Below are 13,493 nucleotides of genomic sequence, written 5' to 3'. Positions count from 1 at the left end.
TCCGATACTGGGAATTGAACTCAGGACCTTGTGCTTGCCAGGCAGGTGTGGCACCACTGAGCTACTTCCCCAGCCCACCTAGTAGTTATTTTAAACCTTGCTACTTATTAAATTACTTTTTAAAAAACTGCTTTATCATTTTTTCTACCTGACTATAAACATAATAAATTCTGACTGCAAAAAAAAATCTTTTAAAGAAAATATTGGTTTAATGAAGAAAATAGACTAATTTTTCATTTAGAGATAACTGGATGATTATTTTGGTACATATCTAATTTTATTTTCTATGATTTAGCAAATAATTTTTTTAAAGTAGCTGGTCTTATAATTTTTGATATTTTGTAACCTATTTTTAAAACTTCACATATCATACATGTTTGGATGTACTGCAACATATTTAATCAACACCTTAATGACTTAGGTTACAATTTTTAAGTTAAAAAATAATGCTCCAATACACTGCACATATGTCCAATCATTTACTTAAATTCCTAGAAGCGTAAATGCTGGCATAAAGATTTTCATAACGAGAAGTATCAAGCTGCACCTGCTCATATTACTTTTACTTTATAGCACTTAAAAAGTCCCTTGTACAGAGTATTTGATGGAATGACTGATGAATAAGAAAGCTATATATGGAGTCACTTAATACTAATAAATAATGCCTTTTCTAGTCTGTGGCACAAATACAAATTAAGAGTAGAAGATTTAGAAGACATGAGCTATAGTACCAGCTCTGTGTCCTTGTATATATCACTTTTGTTTTATAAAGTTACTGAGAAAATTAAGTTGGAAAAGATATGTAAAGATTCTGTAAAATCACTCCAAAGGATTCCACATGTTACACTAATCCAGTGCCTTAAGTGGAACTTCAAGAATGCTAAACCAACTTAGCTCACAAGTCAACATCAAATCAACCCTGCAGCTAATGCCAGTCCAATCTAATGCTCCAATTTCAGTAACTAGATTCCTATCCCTTTTCTCCAGATGGATCTCATGAAGTTTGCTGCCTAGTTCCATAGCAAATGAAATGGGATACCATCTCCGATTTCCTAGTCTCTCCAACCTAGAATTCTGTCCACAGCTTGATACTTTCTATCTTCCTAATGTTAACTCTCTCCACCATTTCCTAAAACCTCCCTGGGTCCTAGAAGCACAGCCAGGTTGTTTGGCTCATCTGAACTATTTTTAGTTACATAAACAAGAAACATCAACCTTCAAAATTTCCTGCTGCTAGAGGTAATACAAAATTTTAATAAACAGTTAACATATAAATACAAACTAGAGCCAAGTGTTTCTTACCTAGTTCTAAATAGTTATTCTTAGCTCTATTACTCATTTACTTCTTCAAGACCTATTATCTAATCAAATGGGATTACTAAATTCTCTTCTGAACATGCCGAGTCACAACTTGGCTCAAAAAGTTTTTTTTCCATGTAGAATGCTTTGATTAACACAGTTAACTTTTTCCAACCCCAATCAAAATACTGCTTCCCTTAGGAATCTTTCTGATTACATACATCTTCAGTGATCCCTTCTGAACTTCACATTCCTCTATTAAACACCTTTTATGGTACTCTTTTTCTATTTTGTATTACAGTTCTTTCACTTCAGATCTACCCTAACATGGTACATAGTAGCCACATGTGGCAATTCAGCACTTGAAATATGGCTCATCCAACTTGAGACTGGCATGAAAACGTAATTAATTTTTAAAATATTGATTATATATTGAAATAAATTACTTTTGAAAATTTTTTGATTTTTGAAATATTTTATTAAAATTAATGTCACTTGTTTCTTTTTCTTTTTAACACGACCACTAGAAAACTCAAAATTATGTATTTCTATTGAACCGTTCTACTTTAGATCAGGGCCACTGCAAACAGCTTAGCAGGCTGTTACTCATACAAAAGCATCTACCAAGGGTCAAGAAGGACTGAAATCAAAGCCAACCTCTACTTATTAAACCATGCACCCTACAGAGCTGTATCTGCTTAGGGGAAAAGAATCTGTTATTTCACTCAAAAGTGTCATCCCCTAAACAAACTATGAACCCTGGGAAGCTCTGTGTTCAGAAGGTATGCCTTTTTCTAATTTGCAGTTATCCTATAATCTAGTAATAGTCCTGAGTTGAAGGATCATGTCTTACTCATGTTATATCTACACATATTAGCTGAATTAATAAATATCCAACTCTACCTTCTTCAGACACACCTCTTTTCATGTGATAACATTTGCTACTTTACCTAGAGATTATAGCTCTCACAACTGCCCACAACTCAACATTAAGACTTGATTTTTTGTCTTATAACACCAAAAACAAATCACTGCCTACTTTTCACAGCTTTATATTTCTAAAGTATTTAACCATTCCCAACATTCTATGTAAATAATTACTATTTAGTTTTTCAAAAGACCAGTATAAAGATTATTATTCTAACCCCACAGTATCCCTAACCAACCTGATTGCTTTTCTCTTTCTGTCTTAGAACAACTGATCTTGGGAGGTTGCACAGTTTTAGAGGTGCTTGGGTCTGTCTTTAGTTTTCTTTTGGGAAAAGAGTCTCTATTATGTTCAATAATGCTTTTTTTTCCTTTTGTACCTTCTTGTGTAAGTTCTTTGCTGTCCTTCTTTGGACTTATTTCTGAATCTATCTTCTTAGAACTTTTCATTTCCTGAATTCTTTCGGAATCATCTAAATCATTTCCGGGATACTTCTGATTAATTTTCTTGGTTTCTTTCTTTTCCTCAATTATATTTTTTGAATCTATTTCTTTTTTTGTCTGGCGGTTTTTCTTTTTTATTTTCTGTTGATTCAGTGGTTTGCTATCTTCATCAGAGAGATCAGAATCAGAATCTGAAAGCTCATAGAAACGTTTCAAGTCCTCAGTAGTGCTGTGGTTGATAGGGCGTCCTCTTTTATCAACTGCATAGTTCAATTTGAACTTTTTGTCATGAAACATGGCTCGAAATCTCTTGTCAATTTTGACTTTTCGATCCTTTTCTGGCATTTCCCAGAATCTGGGGTCCTTTGAAACCTTCCTAAACCGCTGGTCATTCATTATTTCTTGTTTGGATGACATTTTTAAAGTCTTGCTGAAGAAAAGTTCAAAGAAACCTAATACTAAGAAATAAAACAAATGTTACAATAATGAAACATCAATATAATTAAAAATTTTTAAAAACATTAATCCACAACATACTCTAATTTTAAGGCAACCTAAGCAGAATCCCAGGGTTTTATGGAATGCAACAAATGTTTAATAACCCACTGCACTTAGAATGTCTCTATTTCTAGATGTGTTACCTGTAAGTGCTGTAAGTTAAAAGCTAATGTAATTAAGAGATTCCCAAGCCTCAGTTGGTCTCACTTGTTTCTTTATATTCTGGTCCCATTCTGTTAATCTTTACCTCCTGATACTCTCAACAGGTTTTATTTCTACATAGTGTCCTAACTAAACAGACCAAAATTAAATCAGCCTTAGTTCACAAAATTTCTTCTCTAAACGCTACTAACCCTCAAGAACCAGGTAAAGTCTCACTCCACTTAGTAAATATCACTTCTTTTTATAATTTATTCTAATAGTGTCTAAGGCCCAAACAAGCAGATCCTCCAAAAACATATTTTTGAAAAAAATATAAACGAATTAGTACTATTCCCTCATAAATAGTCTTTGATGGTTTAGCGTCTCTGGATTTGAACTGCGCAAAAGCCTGAATTTAATAACTGCCAAGAACAAAAACAGACTGATCAAGCAAGGAAGACAGCGTCGGGGTATTTAAAAAAAATAAAGGCTGACTCTAAAGCTGTTGTTCTCTTTATATTTGAAAAAAAAACACTAATCAGAAAATATCAAATGTTTCACTGGTGCATTTACAAATTTTAGATGTAATACAGCACTTAACTCTGAATAACTTTAGAACGCAGTTAGCATTCACCCAACTACCATAGTATTATAGGTAATGCAGGTAAATATTTAAAATGAAAGCACTAGAGCGGGGCCCCATCACACTGAAGAACTTGGTCCGCATTCCGACAATACACCCCACACTCAAACGCGGAGAACCTTACATTGGCTTCTGAACGATGGTCTCCTTCCTACCACCCAATCCTCACAGGGAAGCTACTGGGCTGAGGCTAGCTGAGAAGCAATCCTGAAAAGAACTAAAGAAGTCTGAACAAAGACTCCAGAAAGGGAAAGAAGGGGTGCACCCCTCACAAATCCGAAGTAGGCCGTGTCAGAGACTACTTCTGCCCGTCTGGAGCCCGACTATTCATTTCCAAGCTCGCCCTTACCGTCTCGGATCTCTCTCAGCCTCACATGGAATTCACACCCACAATCCTCCGCGTGACGCTCTGCCGCAACGGTACGCGAACAGGGCCAAATTACATCCTCTTTGCTCCTTTTTACGTACCTCTTTGTCGCTTTGTATTTGTCGTAGCGGGGCGGCGCAGGCGCAAGACACTGCGCCAATAAATGGTTCCGCGGCTGGAAATGCTGAGGACTGGTGTGGTGTGGCATCGATGGCTGAGGCCTCGCACTGCAAGAGTCCGAGCAGAGAACCTTGGTTGTCGAGAGGTTGCTTCCGGCGTCCCTCCCCTAGGCAGCAAGTCTCTTGGAGTCCTAAATATTTTCGATCGGGGTTTGAAGAGGAAACAGAAAAACTGGGCGGCCCAGCAGCCCGAGCCAACGAGATTTGACTACTTGAGGGAAGAGGTGAGACCGCGGGACAGCGGAGAGTGGCGCGGACCTTTAGGTCTGCAAGCTCAGGTCAGGCTCAGGCCGTCTCGGCCTTGTCATGTGACCTTGAGTCGCAGCCTTGAGTCCCTGGGCCTCAGCTGTTACCAAGAAAGGCTGTGCTTATAGTGTGCTGTTCATTGATTCAGTTACTCACCAAGTATTGATTGGGTTATAACTGGCCAGGGCAAAGTTAGACCGTCGTACTTACAGGCTTTCATTGTTGTAGGGAGGGCGAGACAGGCATAGACAAGGTAATTTCAGCTACAGAAGTAAGAGTTGGGAATTGAAGTCTGTAATGACTGCGATGGTCAAGGACAGCCGCTCAGACTTAAGGAATTAGGAAGGTTGTCGGGGAGTCCACTAGGCAAAAGGAATACAAACGCAAAGCTCCTGAGGCAGAAACGACCTTGTGGTGGCCTTCAGTGAAGCTCCAATGAGGAAGAGGGTGAGAAAGGAGGTTGGAAGGGTCCAGGTTATTAGGGCCTGGGTAAAGATTGGATTTTCTTCTGTGTTCCATTCAGTATGGTAACTGGTGGCCACACGTGGCTGTTGAACCTTTGAAATGTGGCTAGTCCCATTGAAACGTGTTGTAAGTATTAAATATATAACGGATTTCAGTGACTTACTCTGAAAAAGAATGTAAAATACCTCATTAATAGTTGTATTGATTACATGAAACTTTTTGATACTGAATTAAATTATATTGATGTTAAATGTTCTTGTTGCTTTTTTAAAACATAGCCCCTAGAAAACTTAAAATTATCATGTGGCATTAATTATTTTGGAACAATACTACAGTATAGGAGTGTGAGACTCTTGGATAGTTATAAGCATAGAATGATATGATCTTATTTATGTTTTAGGAAAGTTAAATTAAGACCTCCTGATTTGACTGTGCAAGGTTGAAAAACCTCTTTCTCTCTGCCTAGGTAGACTAGAGATTGAGTTTCTACTCTGAGGACACACAGTGCTGAGCTCCAGTATCAGATATTTCCTCAGGGGTGGAAGAAAATAGGAGTTGAGTATAATATGTTCTTTCACTCTAAAACAACAGACATTTACTCAGCTGCTACTTTGAGCAGAGCTCTAGATGCAAAGCCCTGGTCAGATAAGATAATTGACAAGTGTCAGTTTTCAGAAAGCTAGATGAGACAGCTGCTCAGAGGTTGATGAAGTCTATTACATAGATAGAAAGTAAACTGCCAGGAAATTTTCTGTACTCTATCTGTAAGGCACAGTGTACAGAGTAAACTGATCCTGCCAGTTACTAATTCCTCCTGAAGAGGAGGTATTTAGAAGATGTGCATTCCTTAGAATGGCATGTACATGGAAGACGTGTAATTGTTGTAGTCCCTTTTCCTCTCCAAGAAAAGCACCTGGATTACTACTTCACTGAAGACTCACTAGTATGCAGAACTAGAATAATGAGATGAAGTATATGACATTTCTTTTTATAATAAACAAAAAGTGTTGATATTAGGAATGAAGTACAAATGGCCTCTTCTAAGCAAAAACTTCTGCTCTACCTCTTCCCTTTGCCCTTCTTTCTCTAAACAGCAATACACCTATGTTCTGAACATTTATGTATTAATAGAAACTGAGATGTTTATGAGGGAATGAATAGAGTGTGGGGGGACATTAGATTCCTACATCTTTATTCTTGCCAGCTGAAGCTAGCTCAGCAAAAGGTGGTACTTAGTCTTCTGACCATTTTTACATTGGAATGGGATGAAGACTATGTTGCAGATTTGTTTTTTTCTAATTTGTAAATGTCACTGAAGTAGGTAGGTAACTAAGTAACATAAAATTTGTTAGTTTTTATTGAGTGATTACTTGTATTTTTCTGTGTAATGAATCTTAACTAATTTTTTCACTTTGTATACCACATGTTAATCTGTGAGGATAATAATGTGCTTGTTTTGTTCCTGTTTTCTTCCTTGTGAGGAATGTTAAAGCCACTATTTTAAAATATTTTAAAGAATATTTAATCTTGACTTCTTTAAATTGACTTCAATATGTTTCCTGTATATTTTATTTTTCTGTTCTAGAGTTGAAAATTGCTGATGTGAAATAGAAAAAGGTATAAAAGGAAATACTTATCATGTTGAAGCATAAGTAATCTATGGATTGTTGCGTACTGGGAAAAGTTTTCTGTTAAACCTGCTCAACATACTTATATCATTGCCTATTGTAATCTTTTAGGTTGGAAGTCAGATTGCAGACCGTGTGTATGACATAGCAAGGTAAGTGATGGTTAGCACAATAAAGTATTAAAAAAATTTTTTTGTTTTTTGAGACAAGGTCTGGCTCTAGTCCCTAGGCTAGCCTCAAACTCCTGGGGTCAAGTGATCATCTTGCCTCAGCCATCTAAGTAGCTGGGATTACCTGTGTACTCCCCCGTGTCTGGCTAATACAGTCAACTTTTGAATGAAGACTTGAGCTTTAAATGTTGATAGAGCTTGATATCTCACATAGCAGAACCTGGAGATATTTATTTACAGGATTGGCAATTTGAGTCACACTATATGTCTCTTCTTTTTATTGTCTGGGAGAGCAAGTGTTCTTTTATCGTTGTTGCCTTAAAGGGAAAAAAAGTATGGAAGCATGGTTTGTAGCTGTTTTCAAGTCTGAAACACCCATTTGATTTGGCTAAAAGCCATTAATGGAAAGATTACTCCAAAAATAGCTAAAAAGTTGACTTTACATAAATTTTTAAGATTTACTAAACCTAGGTATCTTAGTCACTTTCCTCATTGCTGGGAGAAAATATCTGACACCTGCAACTTGAAGGAGGAGAGGTTTATTTTGGCATATGTTTTAGAAGTTTCAGTCCTTGCATGGTTGGTGGCATGATAGAAGGGCCTGGTGTGAGGAAAGCTGCTCACCTCAGGGCAGCCAGGAAAGGGAGGAGCCAGGGAGGCAGATATCCTTCCATGTCACACCCCAATAACCTGCTTCTGCAGATCAGGCCCCACCTTCCAACACCAACCCAGTTGTAGTGCCCATAGTCCAATTAGGTTCCACAAGCCTTGCCTCTGAACACATGAGGCTTTTGGGGGTCAACCACATATAAATGCTAACTAACACTAGATTTAAAAATTTAACTAAAATTAACAAAAAAAATTTTTTTTTTGGTACCGGGGATTGAACTCAGGACCTTGTGCTTGCGAGACAGGTGACAGAACCACTGAGCTAAATTCCCAGGCCAATAAAAATTTTTTTATCATCTCAAGTGAAGGAGAGAGCCTACCTAAATTTGTTTTTCAATCAAGATAGATGAGTCTTTGGCCTTTTGGTCTTAAGAACTGTTAATATTAGTAAGAAGATTATAGCAATTTTATAGATTAAGGACATGGGAAAAGAACTTTTTCATCAAGTGTGGAAATCTTGATGGATTTATTGCTTTGTATATTAAACATAATAAGAGATTTATAGATTGAAGATTATGGCCATGTAGTGGGAGCTACAGTCAAATAATGGATTTATAGTAGAATTTTTCAATGATATTAGCAAATTTCTTTTTTTGTGTTCTTTTGTTTAAAAGACATCTATTGAATTAGACCAAGATGGGATGAATTTATTACATTTGTCTTTTAAAAAAAGGAAATTTGGTAAAAGCACATGTTCCTTTAGCCATATCTTAGATACATTTTTGCAACTTAAAAGAGTCTTGGAATAAATTAATTTTATAAGGTAAGAATAAGACTCATTCTTGCAAATAGTCCTCCCATTTCATTTATTTCATTATTTTGCCTTTCTTTCTTTCTTTCTTTCTTTCTTTCAACAGAGTGTCACTGTGTAGTTCAGGTTGGCCTTGAACTCATGTAGCCCAGGCTTCATGGTAATTGAACCTTGAACTCATGGCGATCCAACTGCCTCTGCCTACCGTGTGCTGAGATCTCAGACATGTGCCACCATACAAAGCTGGTTTCATTATTTTAAAGTATTTTTAAGATCCACAAAAAAACCAAACAAACCAGCAACTGTAATTATATGCCTGGATTATAGGTCATTTGTGATTTAGTAAAGGAAGCACTAGATTTTGCAAATCAGTTTGGATTTTACAAACTTTTTATGTTGTAGCACTGAGCAAAACACAAGTCTGTGGAGAGACTTGTGATTATGGCTAAAAGCATGTTTTAAAAATTAAATATTTGCAATTAAATTATTAAAAATACTGTGCATATATCCTTGCATTAATATTGTAGTATTGGTAATTTATATTGTTAAAACTGATCTTCTGTTGACTTTTAAAACATTTTTAGATGTCTTGTTTGTGGGATCTGAGACTCATTTAATGCTACTATAATCGGTAATAATAATTACCAACTAGTTTTTGTTGAACATTTGTTTTGTGCTAAATACTTTAAATATACTTCCTATACCAACTTGAGGGAGGCAGTTATCTTTTCCATTTTATACATGAGACAACTGAGATCTAACAAGGTTAATCACTTGTCTTTGGTTGGTCACAGGACTAGTAAATTGCAGGCCCAAAACTTGAACTTAGGTCTTTCTAATTCCAAAATCCATATATTTAACCTTGCCATGTTGGCTGTGTTCATTATAAAGTTGAAAGCTAGCTATTTGTCACAATGGGTTCTCTGACTATGTACTGGTGATCTGTAATTTTGACATCCATTTTTAAGAAAAATTGAACAGGGAGTCTTTTTGTTCCAGTTTTTCAGGAAGAAATGTTATTAGTAGATATAGTTTTAACTTTTTTGTCTTAAAGTATCTTTTTTTTTTGTCTTAAAGTATCTTAAACGTATAACCTATAATTAGACATCTTTACTGATTTAGTATGATGTGTATTTAGAGGAGACAACATAGTATGGAGGATAATAGTTCTGGTTCATGATTGAAACCAACTGAATCCATATAGAGATTGCTTCTTATTACTTCAGGTATTTGGGTTGACTTTCTTAGACTTAGATAACTAGAACTTCTAGTACAGTGCTTAGAACCTGATAGGCTTGTCAGTAAATGTTTCCTATTATTTAGGTTTTTTAAAAAAAGTTTAATATGCTAATATTTCATGATACTTCACATGAAGTTTTCTAAGTGTTCTGCCTTACCAAATTTGACAAAGAGATAATTACTAAATTCCTAATAAGTATGCCAGTTCATTTCATGTTAATTTACATTTAGTCTTCCTTCATTCTTTGCCTGAATATATTGTTGGATTAAAATATTTTCATTAAATCTATTCTTTGAATCTATATCATGAAGCCACCTTGTAGAAAGGGTTCTTTATGTGGTTCTGTGAATGAATGACCAGATCAGACTTACAGATAGAGCTTGTAGGTGAGTCAGGAAAGGCAAATGATATTTGTGTTGGTGTTTGAAAGTTGCTTTCACTAATATGTTTTTACTTAAAAAAATTATTTGTTGAATTGTTTTACAAACAGAGCATAACTTCTGTGTCTGCTTTTTAGAGATTTCCCCCTTGCTTTGGATGTTGGCTGTGGAAGAGGTTACCTAGCACAATATTTGAATAAGGTATATTTATTCAGTGACTTAATTTATTTTGAGAAATAAAGGTGATTGATTGTAAGGAAAACTTTCCTAATCACTTCTGTTGAATCCTATTTAGATTTTGATTTTGATTATCAGAATTGCTAATTCATTTTATTGAGGGTCCCTACTGATAGTATTTTTTTAAAATGCATATATACTTTTCTTTGTTCTCACTTTGTTCATTTGATAATTCACAATAAAAATTAGAAGCTGGGTTGCAGTTTAGTGGTAGAACTTTTTATTTTAGAACTCTAGTACGTGTGAGGTCCTAGTTTACAAAAATTAAAATTAAAAGTAAAATTGTCATTTATATAGAAAATGTGATTAAGTTAAACTGGAAAAACATTAATTTTATTAGTTGCTTAAAAGTCTTTATGTCTAAATATAAGTAATCTTTATTATTGTGAACAGCACTTTATTTTGCACTTTCTAATTCAGATCATAAAGATATTCATTTAGTCTTTTAGATTCTGTGTATATAGGACACTGTGCTGGACACAGTGATTAAGGTGGGATTTCTGTATAAAATCTACTTAGATAAAAACACACACTTGGGTCAGATTAGGGTGGGTGAGGGGGTTGTAAGGCTTCCACAACATTTTTATTGATAATAGTAAATGCCATAGATATGGACAGTCATTAAAGTGCAGTAGGAATTAGAGGAAGAAAAAAATCAGTAGGGGTTCATATGGTCTAGGCTTCTTAAAGGTTCAAACTCTGACCTTAAAATTTTAGAGAATCTGAACTGATGGTTCATTTCATTGGAAGCATGGCAGAAGGAAAGGTAAGAATGCTGTGTGATATATGGGATGTGATATAGTGATGTTTAAGGAAAATTACTCTGGAAATGGCATGCAGGAAGGATTTAAAAAGAATTGAGAATCTGACCAATTAGGAGGTTGTGTTAAAGTTGGTGCAGGCATGGGAGATAAAGCTCTACCGCTCTTTTGAAGGCAGCAGATACAAAAGACGTAATTTATGAGAGAGACCTAGTAGAACTCACAAAACTCCATGACTGATTGGATCAGTAAATCTTATTTGGATTTCAGAATACATCTGTGACTCTACCTTCACCACTACCAAATTGGTCCTAGCTACTATTGCCTTATGTCTAGATTGCTGCAGTAGTTTCCTTCTTGGTCTCTCTTCTACTATCTTTGCCCCTGACAGTATTCTCATAGCACTGTAATTCTTTTAAATCATAAGTCAAATCATTCTTATTCATCTGTTCAAAACTATTGATTTCTCATCTAATTTAGTTATAAACTAGTCTTAGTCTGTAAGATCCCTCAGTGATCTGGTTCTTTTTCATGGCCCTGACCTTACCTTTTTCCTGTCACTCTCCACTTTATAGCAACCCTAACCTCCTTATTGTCTTTCACACAGGCCATCCCTTCCAGTACTTATTCCCAAAATATCTTTTTGGCTTACCTCCCTCTGTCAGATCTTTGCTGAAATGACCTCTTATCAGAAATCTCGTCTTTGTCTGGTTTCTAAAATTGTGCCCCCATTTTTTCCTGCCTAGTTGCTTTATTTGTTTAGTCCTCAATATATTTTTGTTTGATATCTACCTTCTCTTACTGGACTTGGTCATTTTTGTTCATTGTTAAATTCCTAGAACACAAAATGAAGATTTATTAATTAATATGTGACTAAATGCAAGATAACTTTAAAGTTATGACTTCAGTGACTGGGAAAAATTGGGATATAGTAGGGCAAGGAACACGGGATGATTTCTGTTTTAGATAAGTTACATGGATGTTATGTAGCTCCCTTCATTCTTTTTTCTTCCTGTTGACTCTTGCTAGTTTTCATTGGTATGTGTGGCTCTAATATAAATACACTACACTTAGTGGCATGCTAAAACTAGCTCAGATCAGCTCATGAGAACTGAATGTTAATCTCTTCCCCAATTCCATGTTCAGTGACATTGTGTTGATAGAGTGAAATCAGCCATGGTGGAAGTACTTGTACCATGGAAATGGGAAATGGTACAAAGCAGTCCCCTGCGAAGAGTCAGTTATTATATGTACGTCAGCACACCAGTATTTCAACTCTGAAGCCTACATATTCTCAGAGACCTCTGCCCCTCTCTTTGAATCTTTTCATTTAGATTTTCAAGTGGGAGACAGATAATCTGATCAGCCTAATTCTTTATCCCTCAGGATGGTGTGCTGTAGTTGGCTTGTGAAAGCCAACAGTGCCTATCTCTAGCTCTACACCTAGCAACATCATATTGGTAGCCTGGCATCCACCATTGTTGAGTAGTGTACCATGGAAGTTGGCAAACAGTACCTGTTTGTTTGTTTTGTTTTGTTTGTTTGTTTGTAGAGTTTGTCCTTAAACATTTATATGCTGTTAACCTTAGGTAGTCAGCAGTGACTGGATAGTGGTAGGACTCTGTGGTGTGGGAAACCCTTGCTAAGTTGTGGGCAGGGAAGACTAGATAGGAATGAATTGAATAGGATTGGCTTTTCTAATAGAGAAGAGGAAGAATAGAAAGTACTGAAGAAGTTTCTAGGTGACATTAAACAGTTCTATGCTTCAAGCTGGTGCACTGTGTCTGCCTGTAATCCCAGCTACTCAGGAGGCTGAGGCAGAAGGATCACAAGTTTGAGGTTAGCCTGGGCCACTTATTGAGACCATGTCTCAAATTAAAATTTAAAAAGGTCCAGGAATTGCAGCTAATTGGTAGAGTGTACCTGGTATATGTAGTTTGCACAAGGTCTTGGAGTCAATCTCCAGTACCACAAACAAAACAAAACAAAAACAGCTCTGTACCTCAAGGAAGTCAAGTGAAACAGCACTGAAAGCAGTGAGAGCAGACTATTGTACTGTGTTCCCACTTAGACAGTTAGTGACCTCTAGTGACAGCTTTGGTAAAGCAGTAGATAGAAGATTACCAAGAGTTTGGACAAGGACCTCAGTCTGTAAATTCTTGGATTATAAAGCAAACAACTAGAAGGTGCTTCGAGATGAGATATTTTCAGGATTAGGAGTTTTATGCATGTTGCAAGGTGAGAGAGACCAAAAGTGTTTGAAGACTGTCAGAGGTGAAGATAGAGGGAGCAAGATCCGGGAAAGAGCCAAGTGGAACGTGGTAAAGTGGGACAGAAATAAACAATACCCTTTCTTCTACCCATTCTTCTTGAAAGGGAGAGAGGATAGATAAAACAAGGGAAATAAAACCCATAAACCCCATCCCTCAGTCTGTGTGTTAAGTCTTT

The 13,493-nt window shown here is 36.2% G+C and overlaps 2 protein-coding genes across 7 annotated transcripts in view; one reads left to right on the top strand and one right to left on the bottom strand.

The window, feature by feature from the left end:
* The window catches only part of Esf1 (ESF1 nucleolar pre-rRNA processing protein), a 70,139-nt gene extending 65,550 nt beyond the window's left edge, over window positions 1–4,589 (bottom strand). The window contains exons 1-2 of one of the 4 annotated variants that reach the window (XM_021255084.2): window positions 4,421–4,589; window positions 2,466–3,128 (exon numbers count right to left, since the gene is read on the bottom strand). In XM_021255084.2, coding sequence (XP_021110743.1) covers window positions 2,466–3,087 — 622 coding nt within the window. In that variant the 5' untranslated portion in view covers window positions 3,088–3,128; window positions 4,421–4,589. The other 3 variants (XM_004840833.4, XM_013070734.3, XM_004840832.4) reach the window with 3 other exon arrangements.
* Ndufaf5 (NADH:ubiquinone oxidoreductase complex assembly factor 5) overlaps window positions 4,483–13,493 on the top strand; it is a 41,339-nt gene continuing 32,328 nt past the window's right edge. For 2 of the 3 annotated variants that reach the window (XR_002393484.2, XM_021255085.2), the window contains exons 1-3: window positions 4,483–4,776; window positions 6,949–6,989; window positions 10,185–10,248. Coding sequence is in view for 2 of the 3 variants with exons in the window: in XM_021255085.2 (XP_021110744.1) it covers window positions 4,483–4,776; window positions 6,949–6,989; window positions 10,185–10,248 (399 nt within the window). In the remaining variant the exon portion in view is untranslated. The remainder of the gene's footprint in view (window positions 4,777–6,948; window positions 6,990–10,184; window positions 10,249–13,493) is intronic. The other variant, XM_004840835.3, reaches the window with a different exon arrangement.

Source organism: Heterocephalus glaber, unplaced genomic scaffold (genome assembly GCF_053883595.1).
Source record: "Heterocephalus glaber isolate CG9 unplaced genomic scaffold, H.glaber_assembly_v1.0 deba00001532, whole genome shotgun sequence".
Classification (NCBI taxonomy): Eukaryota; Metazoa; Chordata; class Mammalia; order Rodentia; family Bathyergidae; genus Heterocephalus; species Heterocephalus glaber.
The sequence above is the reverse complement of the archived record's forward strand: the minus strand, read 5'-3'. Positions and strand labels throughout refer to the sequence as shown.